This window comes from Echinops telfairi, unplaced genomic scaffold (genome assembly GCF_000313985.2).
Source record: "Echinops telfairi isolate 266 unplaced genomic scaffold, ASM31398v2 ScPeMD7_54;HRSCAF=185, whole genome shotgun sequence".
Classification (NCBI taxonomy): domain Eukaryota; kingdom Metazoa; phylum Chordata; class Mammalia; order Afrosoricida; family Tenrecidae; genus Echinops; species Echinops telfairi.
In genome coordinates, this window is record NW_022103952.1 from 459,546 (window position 1) to 474,673 (window position 15,128).

Below are 15,128 nucleotides of genomic sequence, written 5' to 3' on the forward strand. Positions count from 1 at the left end.
TTCAAACCGTTGACCTTGTGGTTAGCAGCTGAATGTGTAACCACTACGCAGCCCTACTCCCTGTAAAAAACTCATTGCCATTGAGTCAATTATGACTCTTAGTGACTATAAGTTAGAACTGCCCCTGTGAGTTTCTGAGACTGTAACACTTTATAGGGGTAGAAAGCCTTGTCCTTCTCCCACACAGCTGGCTGGTGGTTTCGACCTGATGACCTTTTGGTTATCATAGCTCCTTCAAAACCAGTTAAGAAAATCAGTCATGAAGCACCAAACCCACATGGAAGAAGCACGCCAGCATGTGTGATCGGCAAAGTGTCAATGAGATCAGGTAACAGGCATCAGAAGACCCAAAACAAATAATCATATTGTTGAGAACGAGGGGAGTCGGAGTAGAGACCCCCCCAAGCCCATCTTTAGACAATTGGACATCCTCTCACAGAAGGATCACATGGAAGGGTCACAAGCTAGTATGCAGTACAGCACCGAGAAAACACACAATATTCTTCTGGTCCCTTGAGGCTTCTTCACCCCCAATAATAATGACTCCAGCTAGACTGGAGCATATATACTGGTACAGACAAGAGTTCTCAACACACGGAATCCCAGACAGATAAACCCCTCAGGAACAGAAATGGGAGAAGCGATACCAAGTGGGTAGGGGGAAGGTGGGGGAAGAAAGGGGAGAAAAGGAGGAACCAATCACAATGATCGACGTATAACACCCACCAAAGGGGAATAACAACAGAAATGTGGGTGAAGGGAGACAGCAGACAGTGTAATATATGAAAGTAATAATAATTTATCAATGTTTCATGAGGGTGGGGTAAGGAGGGAAAGAGAGGAGCTAATACCAAGGGTTCAAACAGAAAGAAAATGTTTAGGAAATTATGATGGCAACATATGGACAAATGTACTTAATACAATGGCTGATGTACCGATTGTTGTAAGAGCTCTTTGAGCCCCCAATAAAATGATTTATTAATTTAAAAAAAGAAAGAAAATCAGTCATGTGGCTTCACAGCTTCAGCTTTTATTTCAGTAAGATAGTATTACTGACCTTGATTATCAACCTAATTTTATAGACTTAACATTAACAACAAGCTTTAGATCCTAAAAATTACATTTATTCTTAAATAGTACAGGGCACTGGAGTTTTTAACAGTCTTTATTTCATCCACATATCTCTAAACTAAAATGTGTTTCTCAAGGTCATGAAATGTGTGTTTCCCCTTTGATCATAGGAACCATGTATTCCTGCCACCCTTGTTTGCATTTTACAAAATGAATCCCATCAACTATATCTTACCACTCGTCTTTTCTTTCATAAGTGAATTAATTCATTAAAAAAACAAAACACAAGTGTACATTTTATGGCACACATCCCTGAAAAACAAACAAACAATACTCTCCAGTAAAAAATGAACTTCAAATGATTGAATTTGAGGTTAAAGTGGGGGTCTCTTCTTACCCTCATCTTAAATCTAAATCTTGGAGCTGAATACTCATAGAAAGTGGGGTGGGGTAATGGAGAGAAAAGTAAACATCTATGGAGACAGTGAGGAAACATGCAGAGCAGCGAGTCTGTGTACCCAATCAGTCCACAGACTTAGACAACTGGTCCAAGGAACACATACATTCAGAGGTGAAATCGAACAACTCAAGCAGAGAAGAGGAGATGCTCAGTCCCTTCTGCAAGGAAAAGAAAGGAGAAAGAGGAGATGGCACCACTCCCAACACGTGTTTATTAGAATATCTTAAACGAACACTTAAGGCTCTACGTAGAAGAAGGTAAAAAAATTCTATTAGGTTATACTGATACCTTTTCCCATAGTTTCATTTTATAGCTTTACTTAACACATTCTCATGAATCTCCATCTTGCACAACCTTAGAAATAATCTTGCTATACTTCCCGTCATAATAATCTCTCTAATAACCAAGATGCATACGGTTTTAGTTCTCTGTGTCCACTATGCTCTTTATTAATGCAAAATAAAGACAATATGATTTTCAAAATTCTGTCTTTCATTTCCTGGAATAGTCCAATTTCTGGAACTGACGGAATTGGAATTATGACCAATAGAAATGTGTGGTATATGCCAAGTGCTCAAACTTTCACAGAGACTCTTTTATTCTATTTCAAGCAATGACGAAGAATTAGAGTTGGGGGCTGCATTCAGCTCTTAAGACAGGTGGTAGTCGTTCATTCTTTGCCGACAATGACATGCTGTCGGCAAAATAAAAAGAAAAGACAAACAGAGTAAGTATAATGGACTAAATGCTATTTTCTCTCTATGCAGATGCTTCACTTTCTAACTTTAAAATGATTCACATCCTCCTGGGACAGGGCACCAATTAGGCTTGCAAAGTAGATTGGAAGCAAAATGTAAAGACAGGATGATGCTAAATTGAGAAATACTGGGGAAAATAGCAAGTCTAGCCAGATGGAAAGATGAGTAGCAATAAAGGTCGGAGCAACTGTATCCTTTTTGTGTTTAAAGGGTCCTTCCCTGTCTGTTGAGGCTACCCTCTTGAAAAACACCAAACCAGGCTGTTTTGTTACCTTCTGAATGACACACTCTTTGCCTAATGCTTTTTATATATATATTATGTATGGAATCACATGATGTCTATGTAATGAATTTTGAATATTCTGAAATCCAATCTTTTAAGGGTCATTAAAAAAAAAAAGGAATCATCAACCCTAGTTGAGGCTGTGGGGCTGATGAGGTACAGAGGAAATGGTCAACTTCTTCACATAAATTGAGGGTTGGTTCTCTTACTTTATCCAAGTAGATACTGAGGATGGAGTCAGCAGATTCCTTTACCCAGTTGTAGGGGAATTCAGTTTCCCACCTTCTTTGTGGAATTAGAAAGCACCTTCTAGTGAATATGAAAACAAGCTGGAGCCCACTGTGCAGTAGCCAAATTTATCTCACTTGGTTGGCAGCAAATTGGCATCCACTAATAGAACCGGAAATTTAGGACAGCAAAAACACAAGAATTCTGATTAAATATTTAACACATGATGTCATTAAAAATAAACATGGAGACATCAAAAGTACTCAATCAAATATTAAAGCATCTAAAACAAATATTAAAATATCCTGTGATCTTGGCTTAATGAGAAAAGACACGTAACTTTAAAACAGCGTAAGGATTAGGAGATGCTCATGCCCCAACAGCATCTGGCATTCATCACATTCATTCTTTCAAACTCCACCCTATTACACCCTCTTCCCCACCACATCTTGTACTCCCTGACTCAGGGTCACACCGGTACATGGCCCTCATGATGGCGTGCCTTCTCTGGCCTTCAAAGCCCTTATTTAACAAGTAGGCCAACAGCATTTCCTGTCAGTCCACAGTGAAACCAGCGCGTTCCCTGAATCTGCTTTGTCTTTGTGCTTCCCTGCAATTAAGTTCAAGACCATGTCATCATTTATCCGCACTATTCGGACAACCACTTAGTTGATTCTTTAATTTATTTTCAAGAAATCCTTATGGTTTCCTACTCTTTGCTGGCCATTCTATCAAAAGCTAGTTAGATGCACCCAAAGCAACTTTCAAGTCATTTGCTTCCAAGTAATTTACTTTTGAATAAAGGAAACTAGACACATGAAAGTGTGTGTGTGTGTGCGTGTGTGTGTGTGTGTGTGTGTGTGTGTGTGTGTTTGGAAAACCGTCTTTCCAGATAGAATGTGAGAAATTTTTCCAATTTAATGAGTTTTCAATCATCTAGATTTGGTACTCTCTAATTTTTCTCCTCCAGTCTGAGAGTCATTATTCTAAGATGCAAATCCAATCAGGTCATCATTGCTTAAATTATTTTAAAATCTCTGTGCCTCACTCATTGGATAAAATCCCCTTCTTCTCTTTATCCCTTTACAATAGAGCAGCAGTTCTCAAAATGTAGCCTGGGGAACTTTGGGGAGTAGAGTCCCTGAAACCCTTTTATTGAGTCTGCAAAGCCAAAATTGTTTTCATGAGAATTCTAAGCTGTCTTTTGCCATTTCCACTCTCATCCTCTCTCAAGTGTATGGTTGAATTTTCCAGACACTATATAACCTGTGATATTGTAACAGATTGCATGAAAAAAGAGAGGAGAAACCAGATGTCTTCTAATAAAGCAGACAATCAAAAATATGCAAAATTAGAGAACAACGCCAATCTCCCGCTTAATATGGTGTTTATTTGGGAAAAATGAATTATCTTTCATAAATATATATATATTTAAATATATTATTTATGTTAACATGTGATGGGTTTCATCTTCCCAGTGGCACCATGGAAGAAAGACGTGACAATCTGCTACCTGAGAGATTATAGCTAAGAAAATTGTAAGGAGCGTTGGCACTCTGCAACACATGTGATTGAGAACAGTGCTTTTTGTTCTTTAATTTCTTTTAAATGATGACCTTATGGTGAATCTCCCACCACCCCTCTTTAGATTTTAAAGGAAGTCTGGTCACAGTGTTGGGTAAGCTAACTGAAAGGTCTGTGGTTCAAACCTACCAGCTATTCCTTGGGAGAAAGTTGAGGCTATTTGCTCCCATTTATATATACAGCTTCAGAAACCCTATATAGGGTTCCTATGAGTCAGCACGAATGTTAATAATACCAGAATGGATGTTAATCAAACTCAATAGCAATGGGTTAGATTCCAAATGGCATCCTGAAAGCTGAAGTTCCTGGGCTTCCTCAAAATTTGGAATGAGTGTTTCCACAATCTTGGAAGCATATTTAAGTATATGTTTTGCCAAGACTTTATGAAATCTTCCCAGAAAATACTCAACCAATCTTAGTTTGCATTTCACCTCAAGCGAATGACTGGTTTACATGTTTATCTACCACACTGTGGTGTTGTTTCCAAGAGAATAGGAAGCAAGACAAGTCTATTACTTAAAGAAAACAATACAGCTTTTTAGAATGGGTTGTCCATTGAATTCCTAAATCCATGGAGGCAAGCAGATAAAGGCACAATTTCTTCTTCTTCTTTGATTGACACTTTCAGAACCAGGTTGCCATATTGGTGCTCTGCAAAAGTAGCTATAGTAATGTCTTCAGATATTCAAGTGCCAATAGAAAGAATTTGTGTCAAAAAAAATTACCCCCACCTCACGACACACACAGCAGAGTAGGAAGTTCCTTTTAGATTAAGGTTCTGGGAAAATTAAGCTTACCAGTCAGCCATATCTTAGAGTGAATTGCTTTAATCTTTTCATCAAATTGCTTTTGCTTTAATAGCTTGGGTATAGATAATAGTGTTCTGGGTCACCCTGTCCTCCTCAACTTCATATAGAGTTGCAGGCAATAAGTGCAGCCTAAGTAGATTCTAGCTCCTTATTGGTGGAGCACCCTTGCTGATCACATCTAATGTTGACTCCATTGGGCCCTCCAATCTGCTGACCCTATTACCTTTGCCCTTTTTCCCCTGCCCCCCTCGCATTCCTAATTTCCTCCTTTTATGGTTAGATTCCATGACTCACTACCATAATAATTCTATAGTATAAAACTTGATCTCCCTCTCCCCACGATTCTCTGTCTTCCTCAACTAAGAAAAAAAGAAAAAGGTAAGGAATTTGGTTGAATCCAGTTCTTTACCTACTCCACTCCTTCTTTTTTTAAATCATTTTATTGGGGGCTCGTACAACTCTTATCACAATCCATACATACATCCACTGTGTCGAGCACATTTGTACATTTGTGGCCATCATCATTCTCAAAACATTTGCTTTCTACTGGAGCCCTTGGTATCACCTCCTTATTTTCCCTCTCCCTTCCCACTGCCAACCCCCATGAACCCTTGATAATTTATAAATTATTATTATTTTGTCATATCCTACACTGCCCCATCTCCCTTCACTCATTTTTCTTTTATCCATCCCCCAGGGATGAGGTTATATGTAGATTCTTGTAATTGGCTCCGCCTTTCTACCCCACCCTCCCGGTATCGCCACTCTCAGCACTGGTCGTGAAGAGATCATCTGTCCTGGATTCCCTGTTTCCAGTTCCTATCTGTACCAATGTACATCCTTTGGTCTAGCCAGATTTGGAAGGTAGAATTGGGATCATGATAGTGTGGGGAGGAAGCATTTCAGAACTAGAGGAAGCTTCTATGTTTCATCGTTGCTACCCTGCACCCTGACTGGCTCATCTCCTCCCCACAACCCTTCTGTAAGGGGATGACCAGTTGCCTACAGATGGGCTTTGGTTCTCCACTCTGCACTCCCCCTCATTTACAATGATATGATTTTTTTTTTGATACCTAGTATCTGATTCCCTCGATATCTCGTGGTCACACAGGCTGGTGTGCTTCTTCTATGTGGGCTTTGTTGCCTCTGAGCTAGATGGCTGCTTGTTTACCTGTAAGCCTTTAAGACCCCAGATGCTATATCTTTTGATAGCCGAGCACCATCAACCTTTCTTCACCACATTTGTTTATGCACACATTAGTCTTCGGCGATTGCGTCGGGAAGGTGTGCATCATGGAATGCCAATTTAATAGAACAAAGTGTTCTTGCATTGAGGAAGTACTTGAGTGGAGGTCCAATGTCCATCTGCTGCCTTAATACTAAACCTTTAAATATATGCACGTAGCTCTATTACCCCACCATCCCATATAAATATATTTACATATGCACATGCCTGTATTTAGACCTCTATATATGCCCTTTGCCTCCTAGTTCTTTCCTCTATTTCCTTTGACTTTCCTCTTGTCCCACTATCATGCTCAGCCTTCATTTGGATTTCAGTAATTTCTCTTGATTACATTGCACTTGCTGAATCCCTATCAGCCTCACACACCCTCCTTGCCACTAATTTTGGATCATTTGTTGCGCCCTCGTGCCTACTCCACTCTTACACGCAAGTATCTGAAAAACAAATAACCAAGCCACCTCTCTTTAGTTTAATGAAATTAAATATTGAAGTATTCCCCTCCATTGCCTCTCTGATCAATTTCCCTCCTCACTAATACATCACTGTATGCTGATAATATTAATATTTTAAAATTTGTCTTAGGGTCATTCCCCTTTGTAGTTTTAAGTCCAGTTCTTTTCTCCTCTTTGCAGCAAAACTCCATACAAGAGTTGTCTGTCTTCACTGTCAGGAGCACTGGTGGTGGGGTAGTTATGATTTGGGCTGCAATCTGCACGGTTGGCATTTCTAAACCCCCAGCAGCACTGCGTGAGAAAAACTTGACTTTCTTTCTACTCCAGTAAGCAGTCTCAGAAACCCACAGCATGGGGGTGGGGTGGGTGGGCGTGCTAGGCGTAAGCATTGACTCAATGGCAGTGAACATGGTTGGATTTGGAGTTCAATGTCATTATTTCTGCTTTCACCTTCCACTCTTCAAACTGTCTTGGCCAAGCCTTCATTACTACAAGTCTTAAGAAAAAAAAAAAAATTCGTTACCAAGTCACTGGTTACCTTACCTCCCTGTTGCTAAAGTCAGTGATCAGTCTCCAGACCTTTTCTCAGCCTCAACCATATTTGTCACCGTTAATTTCTTCTTGCTTTCTGAAGTATTTTCTACATTTGACTGTCAGGTCTCCATATACTTCTAAATTTCTCTTACATAACTGACCCCTTTTTCTGCTGAGTATGGGCAGATTCTCCTTTTCTTTCCAAAAATACTTATTTCAGTGGTCTAGTAGCCAATGCCCAGTTCTCTGCTCTTCTCACAGTTAGTCACTCTCTAGCTTAGTCGCCTTCATTCACAGTTGCTTATGACTTCCAAATGTATACCTAAAACCAGATCTCTTCTATAAAGTCCAAGGAAGCCCGAAATCAATCAAATGGTCAAGATAGCAAGCATCGAAAACCCTACGGAGTGTAGTTCTACTTTGACAAACACGGGGCCATCAGGAGTTGAAATTTGCCAAAATGGCAACTGCTTGTTGTTGTTTCATATAAAGTTATAAAGTCCAGACATGTACATCTAATTGCCAACTCAATAGTTCTATTTTTTCATTGTTCACTGGGCATTATAAACTTCATGCAAATGAGACAGGACTCTAGATTCTCTAGAGGTCAGTGGGCTGAGTAAACAACTATGATCCGTAGTAGGTAACCAAAGGGTTGGTGGTCTGTGCTTATCCAGAAGGCACCTCAGAAGAAAGGCCTGGAAAACTAATGCCCCACCCCAAATTTTTTTCTCACTGAAAAGTCTATGGACCACAGTTCTACCCTGACACATATGAGGGGATCATGATTTGATCTTGACATGAACTGCTATATAGTTCAAACCTAACCCATTCTCACCAACTGCATCATCCCGTCTTTAGTTCAAAACATCATAATTTTTCACCTGAATCAGAGCAATGATGTACTCCTCCTTTTCTCTCCACCCCATTCAATTCCTCACATAGTACTCAGAGTCATTATTTTTAAAAGTATGAAAAAAAAGTATGTCAGAAAATGCCCATCCCCTGCTCACAGGTTTCCAAAGACTTCATAGCACGCTTAGAAAATATACAATAGTAATAATAAGTCACATGCCTTATGATAGCCAATAAGCTCTGTTTGGTGTCTGTAGCTTCTCCAACCCCTTTGTCTGCACTCTTCCTATCACTTCCTTGCAACGCTTCAGTCACAGTGGCCTCCTTGGTGTTCCATAAGCACTCGCAGTGGGCAGAAGATTTGTACTCAATGTCCCTCTATAGAGAATGCTCTTCTCTCAGATATTTGCATGATTCATTTCTCTTTCCTCCACTTAAATAGTATCACATAGAGGAGACCTTCCCTGAACACTACTCTGTATCCATTACACAGTCCACCCTCTCATGATATTAATCACTGCCTCATGTGATCTATATACTTACTGACTGTATATTGGTTCTTTCCCCCTACTCTATGCACATTATAAGCTTCATGAGTCCTTCACCACTGTTAGTTTTATTTTTCTGCTTGCTAATAATTTGGGCAGCCACTTTTTATATATTTACTGACCATTTCTGTTACCTGTTATATAAAATACTTATTCAAAACAATGACCTTTATTTCTATTACAATGTTTTATTTATCCTGTTACATCGCTAGAACTGTTTAATTTATCGCAAATAATAAAGCTTTTATGCCACGTTCTGTGCTGTAAATATCGGTGCCCAGGTTTTTTTTAAAATTAGACTACACTCATTTTACAGTGTTGTTGCTGTCCTGCACAGAAGTTCTTAATTTACTAACAGTTAAATATGCCAGTCCATAGCTAATGGCTTGCATTTCTGTCTTGTTTAAGAAATTCTTGCCTATTTTCTGGTTATAAAGACGTTGTCCTGCATTTGAAGCTAAACATTATAAATTTGCCTTTCCCCTCTAAATCTTTCATTTTTCTGGATAATGTTTAAATGCTGTGAGATGGGATTAAGCTGCTGTTATTGTTATTACTATATTATTTTCCCAGAACCACTTTATAAATGATCCACATAATCATTTTTTATTCTTTGATCTTAAAGGTGCTAGAATAAACAAAGGCATGGAGTACATGGATATTTGTGGATTTCTTGTGGAATTGGATATTTAGAAATTAGTCAAATGTCGTATGTTTAAGAGCGTCCCTATTTGCATATCTGTTACATCAAATGAAATAATCTTTTACATATTAGAGTTAGTATTTTAAACGGTCCTATCCACAAAGAGCAAATCTGACTATATTCTCTGTGGGAAAAATCTGGATATTGAATCTGAACCTTAGAAGATTCATTAGGATAAAATCATTGATACATTTATAGAGGTTAGGACTGGAAATGGAAATATACTATTATCATTTATTACTAAGACAGGTCAACATGCTAGGATATATTTTATCATTTTTCATATTATAAGGTAATGTAATTTCAAAGCATTAATCTTTTCCTCTTGACTTTCTTGCAGTTCTATAACCTTTTTAAAAAATCTTCATTGTTTTACTTGTATTCTTATGTATATAATGTTCCCCCAAATAATATGTTGCTCCTTTACATTTATTTTATAGCCTTTATTAATAGTATGTTCATTGAAAATTATCACTGAAACTTATATTTTCATACAATAATGGGGTAATAAAATATTACCCTCTGCAGGTGTCAAATATGCTACCATTGCCACAGTAATGTCACACATTTTTTTCATTCAATACTATATTTATTGCATTCATAGCTTCCTTAATATCAAGACATGCATATATTTCTGCAATAAATTCAACATGGCCATGCTAGATAATCCCATTTCCACCTAGTATTTAAGATTTCTGCATTTTTGTTTATGCTAGCATTGTTTTGTGATTTTCTTTTACCATTTTCATTTTTTAAAAATGTCTGTTTCTTTATAAATTTTATACTAATCTTCTTAAATGATTTATGAGAATCACATTGCTTTTTGAGCTCAAATGAAAATTGGGCGAGGACGAAGTTATGTGTTCCTTGAAAGTTTAGTAGAACTAGCCTGTCTGTTTTCTGTGGATGGCATGATTGTTTCATTCATTGTTAAGCTGAGTGCATTTAGTCTGACACAGACGTGGAGCTCTCCTGTCCTTAGAACACTTTATACGGCTGTGTTTAATCACTGTTGGGTGGATCTTACAATTACTCTGAAGGAGATATTGTTTTCCTCATTCTAGCATCCGTGGTCAGCAATTTACGTTAGCCCTTAGAAAATTTACTGACAGCCCCTTAGATAATTCACTCTGAGAATCTCTGAAGTTGACACGACAATGCCAATTAACTCTTTCTGTGGAGCTGTTTTCTCTTCTTAAAAGACCCCAAAGATGTCCCCAACAGATTGTGGGAATTATATAGGATAATTGGGTAGTTCTATAAAATAAAAAAAAAATTATCCCAGAAAATTGTGTTGGTGCTCTGCAAGTGCCTCTGTTGGAATCAACTCCAAATTAATGTATAGACTCTGGAGAGAAAGGAAAGGGGTAAAGTCCATCTGAAATTAGCGATGGAGTTATTCACTGCAGTGTCCACAGGGAATTGACCAGGGGATTTCTGCCTTAATTACAGTGCTCTGCTCTCTGCTCCCTGAGAGATTGCCAGATTTAACAAATAAAATAAAGGATACCTATAATATTCCAGTTTCAGGAAAACAAGGTTTTTGTTTGTTTTGTTTATTTACGTCCCATGAAATATTTGAGACCTGGTTGAACGAAAATAAGGAGCCATAATAACGTACCCAAGGGAAGGGTGTTGTTTATAGTTCCACAGGAGAGGGAGAGAGAAACCACGCTTCAGCCTGATGCACCAAGACTTGAGTACAACAACATACCGGCATGTATCAGGGAACCAATAGAGAGAGCTGGGGGGCCGGCCCCGATTCCAACTATGTGCACACCCCCACACACACTCCCCACACTGCCTCCCCCCACCCCCCACCCCAGCCCAGAAGAATGCGCTTCAGAGGACAGCCCTGGGGCTACAGCATGGGGAGAGGGGCGCATTGGGTTAGAGCACACTGGAGAAACGCAAAGGGATAGAGAGGGAGGAGAAGACATCTTGGCCCACGAAGCCCCGAGGTCAGTGTTCCTGTTCAGAGCAGACAATGCACAGGGAGAACCATAGGGCCGGCCCCACCACTGGATACAGCGTCCATCACTGAACCATGGCGCTGTGGGAGACAGTGCTGGAGACACAGTGTGTGAATAGTGCAAGGTCTGGCCCCATCACCTTGGGAGAGGTACTGAGGGCATGCAGCAGAGCAGCAGGGGGAACAGAGTGATGAAACCCCCAGGGAATACCAAAAATAGACTTTGGAGACAGAGTGTGGCACCCCATTTGACTCTACTGGAAAACAATCATAAAGGCCAACAGACTTTGAACTGTTTATAGGCGTTCCCATTTTTGTCAGCGGCTTTCTTTTTGTTATTGTTATTTTGGTTTTTTGTTATTGTTTTGACTTCCTTTGTTGTTTTATTTGGGTTTGCCTGGTTTTTGCATTTATCAAATGTATCTGCATGTCTATCTAAGTAAGATAAGCAGGATAAATAATTCAGAGATGAAAAGAACAGGACTAATGGTTCTGGAAGGATACAGGAGAAAGGGAGGTGGGAAAAAGGAATGGGAAGAGGACCAATCCTGTGACAAGCGAATAACAAGTGAACTAAAAACAATGAAAAGAAAGTTGTAGGCTGCCTGGTGGCAGTCAATCAAGGGTAATGTACCAGTGATGAATTACTAAACCTGAATGAAGGCCAAACATGATGGTGGGACAAGAGGGAAGTAAAAAGGAAACAGAGGAAAGAACCAGGAAGCAAAGGACATTTATAGAGGCCTAAATACAGGCATGTATGTAAGTATACATATAATGAGAGGGGAATAAAACTATATACTCATATCTATATGTTAAGAATTAAGGTTGCAGATGGACGTTGGGCCTCGACTCAGGTATTCCCTCAACACAAGAACACTTTGTTTTAACAATCCAGCAGTCTGTGATGCTCACCTTCCTGACACAATCGCTGAAGACAAAATGGGTACATAAGCAAATGTGGTGAAGAAAGCTGATGGTGCCCAACTAGCAAAAGATATAGCGTGTGGGGTCTTAAAAGCTTGAAGATAAACAAGTGGCCATCTAGCTGAGAAGCAACAAAGCCCACATGGAAGAAGCATACTCATCTGTGTGATCATGAGTTGTCAATAGGATCAAGTATCAGGCATCTAAGACCCAGAACTAAATCACACCCAATGTGAATGGCAGGGTGCTTGCAGTGGAGACCCAATGCCCACCTGTAGACAATTGGACATCCCCTCACAGAGGAGTCACAGGGAAGAGATGAGCCAGTCAGGGTACAGTATAGCACAGATGAAACAAACAACTTTCCTCTAGTTCTTTGGTGTTTCCTTCACCCCACTATCATGACCTCAATTCTACTTTACAAATCGGATTAGTCCAGAGCAAGCGTCCTCAAACTATGGCTCACGGGCCACATGAGGACATTTATCCAGCCCGCCGGGTGTTTTTGTCCCATTTGTTTTTTTACTTCAAAGTAAGATATGTTCAGTGTGCATAGGAATTTGCTCATAGTTTTTTTTTAAACCATAGTCTGGCCCTCCAACAGGTCTGAGAGACAGTGAATTGGCTCCCTGTTTTAAAAGTTTGGGGACCCTTGGTCCAGAGCATGCACACTGCTACAGATAAGAGCCCACAACAACACAGGGAATCCAGGATAGATAAATGCCTCATGGTCAACAATGAGAGTAGAGATACTAGGAGGCTTAGGGGAGGGTGGGGGGAGAAAGGGGGAATCAATAATAAGGATCAACATATAAACCCTTCCCAGGAGGGCAAATAACGGGAAAGTGGGTGAGGTGCAACGGAGAATGACGTAAGAAATGAAAATAATAATCTATAACATAACAAGGGTTTGTGAGGTAGGGCGGGCAGGGGCAGGAGGGGGAAGAAATGGGGAGCTGATATCAGGGCCTCAAATGGGAAGAGAATGCTTTGAAAATGATGATGGTGGCATATGTGAATATGTGCTTGACAAACCTGATGAATGTATGAATTGTGATAAGAGATGTAAGAATCCCTAATAAAAGTATTGAAAAAAAAACCAACAACAAAGGAGCCCTGGTTGCATAGTGGTTGTACCTTGGGCTACTAATGGGAAAGTTACTAGTTAAAAGCCACCAAGCTGCTCTGTGGGAGAAATACATGGGGGAGTGGGGGGATGGAGTGGGGTGTCCTCTCTACTCATAAAGAGTTACACATTCAGAAATTCAAGGGCATAGATCTACCCTGTCCTATGGGCTCATTATAAGTCGGCATCAACTTGATGGGGGGCGAGTTTGGTTTGGTATTAAATATTCCTCATTTTTTTTATCCAGTTAAACTGTAATGACCTCAGTGTTGCGCATTTTCTTTGGCAACTCCATATGGAATTCTGGAGGAGCCCTGGTGAAGCCCTGGTGGCAGAGTCGGTAAACTGTTTGACTACTTGTCCTTAGTCTCTCCACCGGAGAAAGACGGGGCTTTTTATCCCATAGAGTTACAGTGTCGACTCCATAGAAGTGAGAACATATGAAAAACAAAATCACAACGATGCTACAGGACAGGGTAGAAGTGTCCCTGTGCGTTTCCCAGACTATAAACCTTATACGAGTAGAAAGCTTCCTCTTTCTTTTGCAGAGTAGCGGGGAGTTTCAAACTGTTGATCTTGAAACGCTTAACTCGCTGCACCACCAAAGCATCTGGGATTCTATCCGTTAGGGTTCTCAAGGTCTCCTTTAAGCGGTTTGATTTGCAGAAAGCATTTCTATCTCTCCGTCTCAAAAAGTGACCATTTCCAGGTACTTTCACTTTCCTTTCATGGCTTTTGACACCCTCCCCCCCAACGTAATACTGTGTACAATCAAGCAGAGCAATGAAAAGGAGCATTTTGCTGATAGTTCTCTGGGAAGAATGTTTCCCAAAGTGCAGTGTGTCCGTCTTCAGAGGGGCAGAGCACATGGCTGTCCATTAGTGTATGAGGGTCCCCGAGGGGACACCTGGCCAGGGACAGTGGGCGTGGGAGCTCGGGTCCCATGAAACCGGAAACGGGGCTTAGCCTTTGAACCTCGTGGGTTCCCGTTCTTGAATTGAACATCCGGGATTCCCGTAGTTTCATTGCACATCCGGGGCTCCTGTACAGTACTTCCATTGAATATCGGGGGCTCCCGGACTTCCATTGAAGATCTGGGGCTCCAGTACTTCCAGTGAACATATGAGGCTTCAGTACTACCAGCGACATCGCGTACTCCCATCGAACATCCAGGCTCCAGGAGTTTTGAAAGGTTTGTCCCATTCCTCTCCTTCCCTTTAGTCTAGTGTGTTGGCATCTCCGCGTCTCCGTGTGTCTCTGACGATATTTCCACTGACCCGCCCGCAGACTGTCTCACCATGTCCGGAGCAGAAGGCCGTGTCGCTGACCAAGCTGACTTGCTTGCAAGCCTGCCTAGCAGCCCAGAAGAGGTGTCTGGAGCGGAGGCGGGGAGCGCAGGGTCCCCAGAAGGGGAACTGGGGGCCCAAGATGGGCGCCCACTGGACCACACCAACGCCGAGAGTCAAGTTACGGATCCCATACCCTCTAGAGACAACAGTGATGTGGAAAACCTAGAGGACCCTGAGAATTTATCACTGAGTGATGAAAACCTTTCAGATGGGCCTGGGGAGG

General features: G+C 40.7%; 1 protein-coding gene across 1 annotated transcript in view; it reads left to right on the top strand.

The window, feature by feature from the left end:
- The first annotated feature begins 14,854 nt into the window (after positions 1-14,854).
- The window catches only part of LOC101659284 (DDB1- and CUL4-associated factor 8-like), a 2,728-nt gene continuing 2,454 nt past the window's right edge, over positions 14,855-15,128 (top strand). Inside the window, exon 1 of the mRNA XM_045290789.1 lies at positions 14,855-15,117. Within this exon, the coding sequence (XP_045146724.1) occupies positions 14,855-15,117 (263 nt within the window). The remainder of the gene's footprint in view (positions 15,118-15,128) is intronic.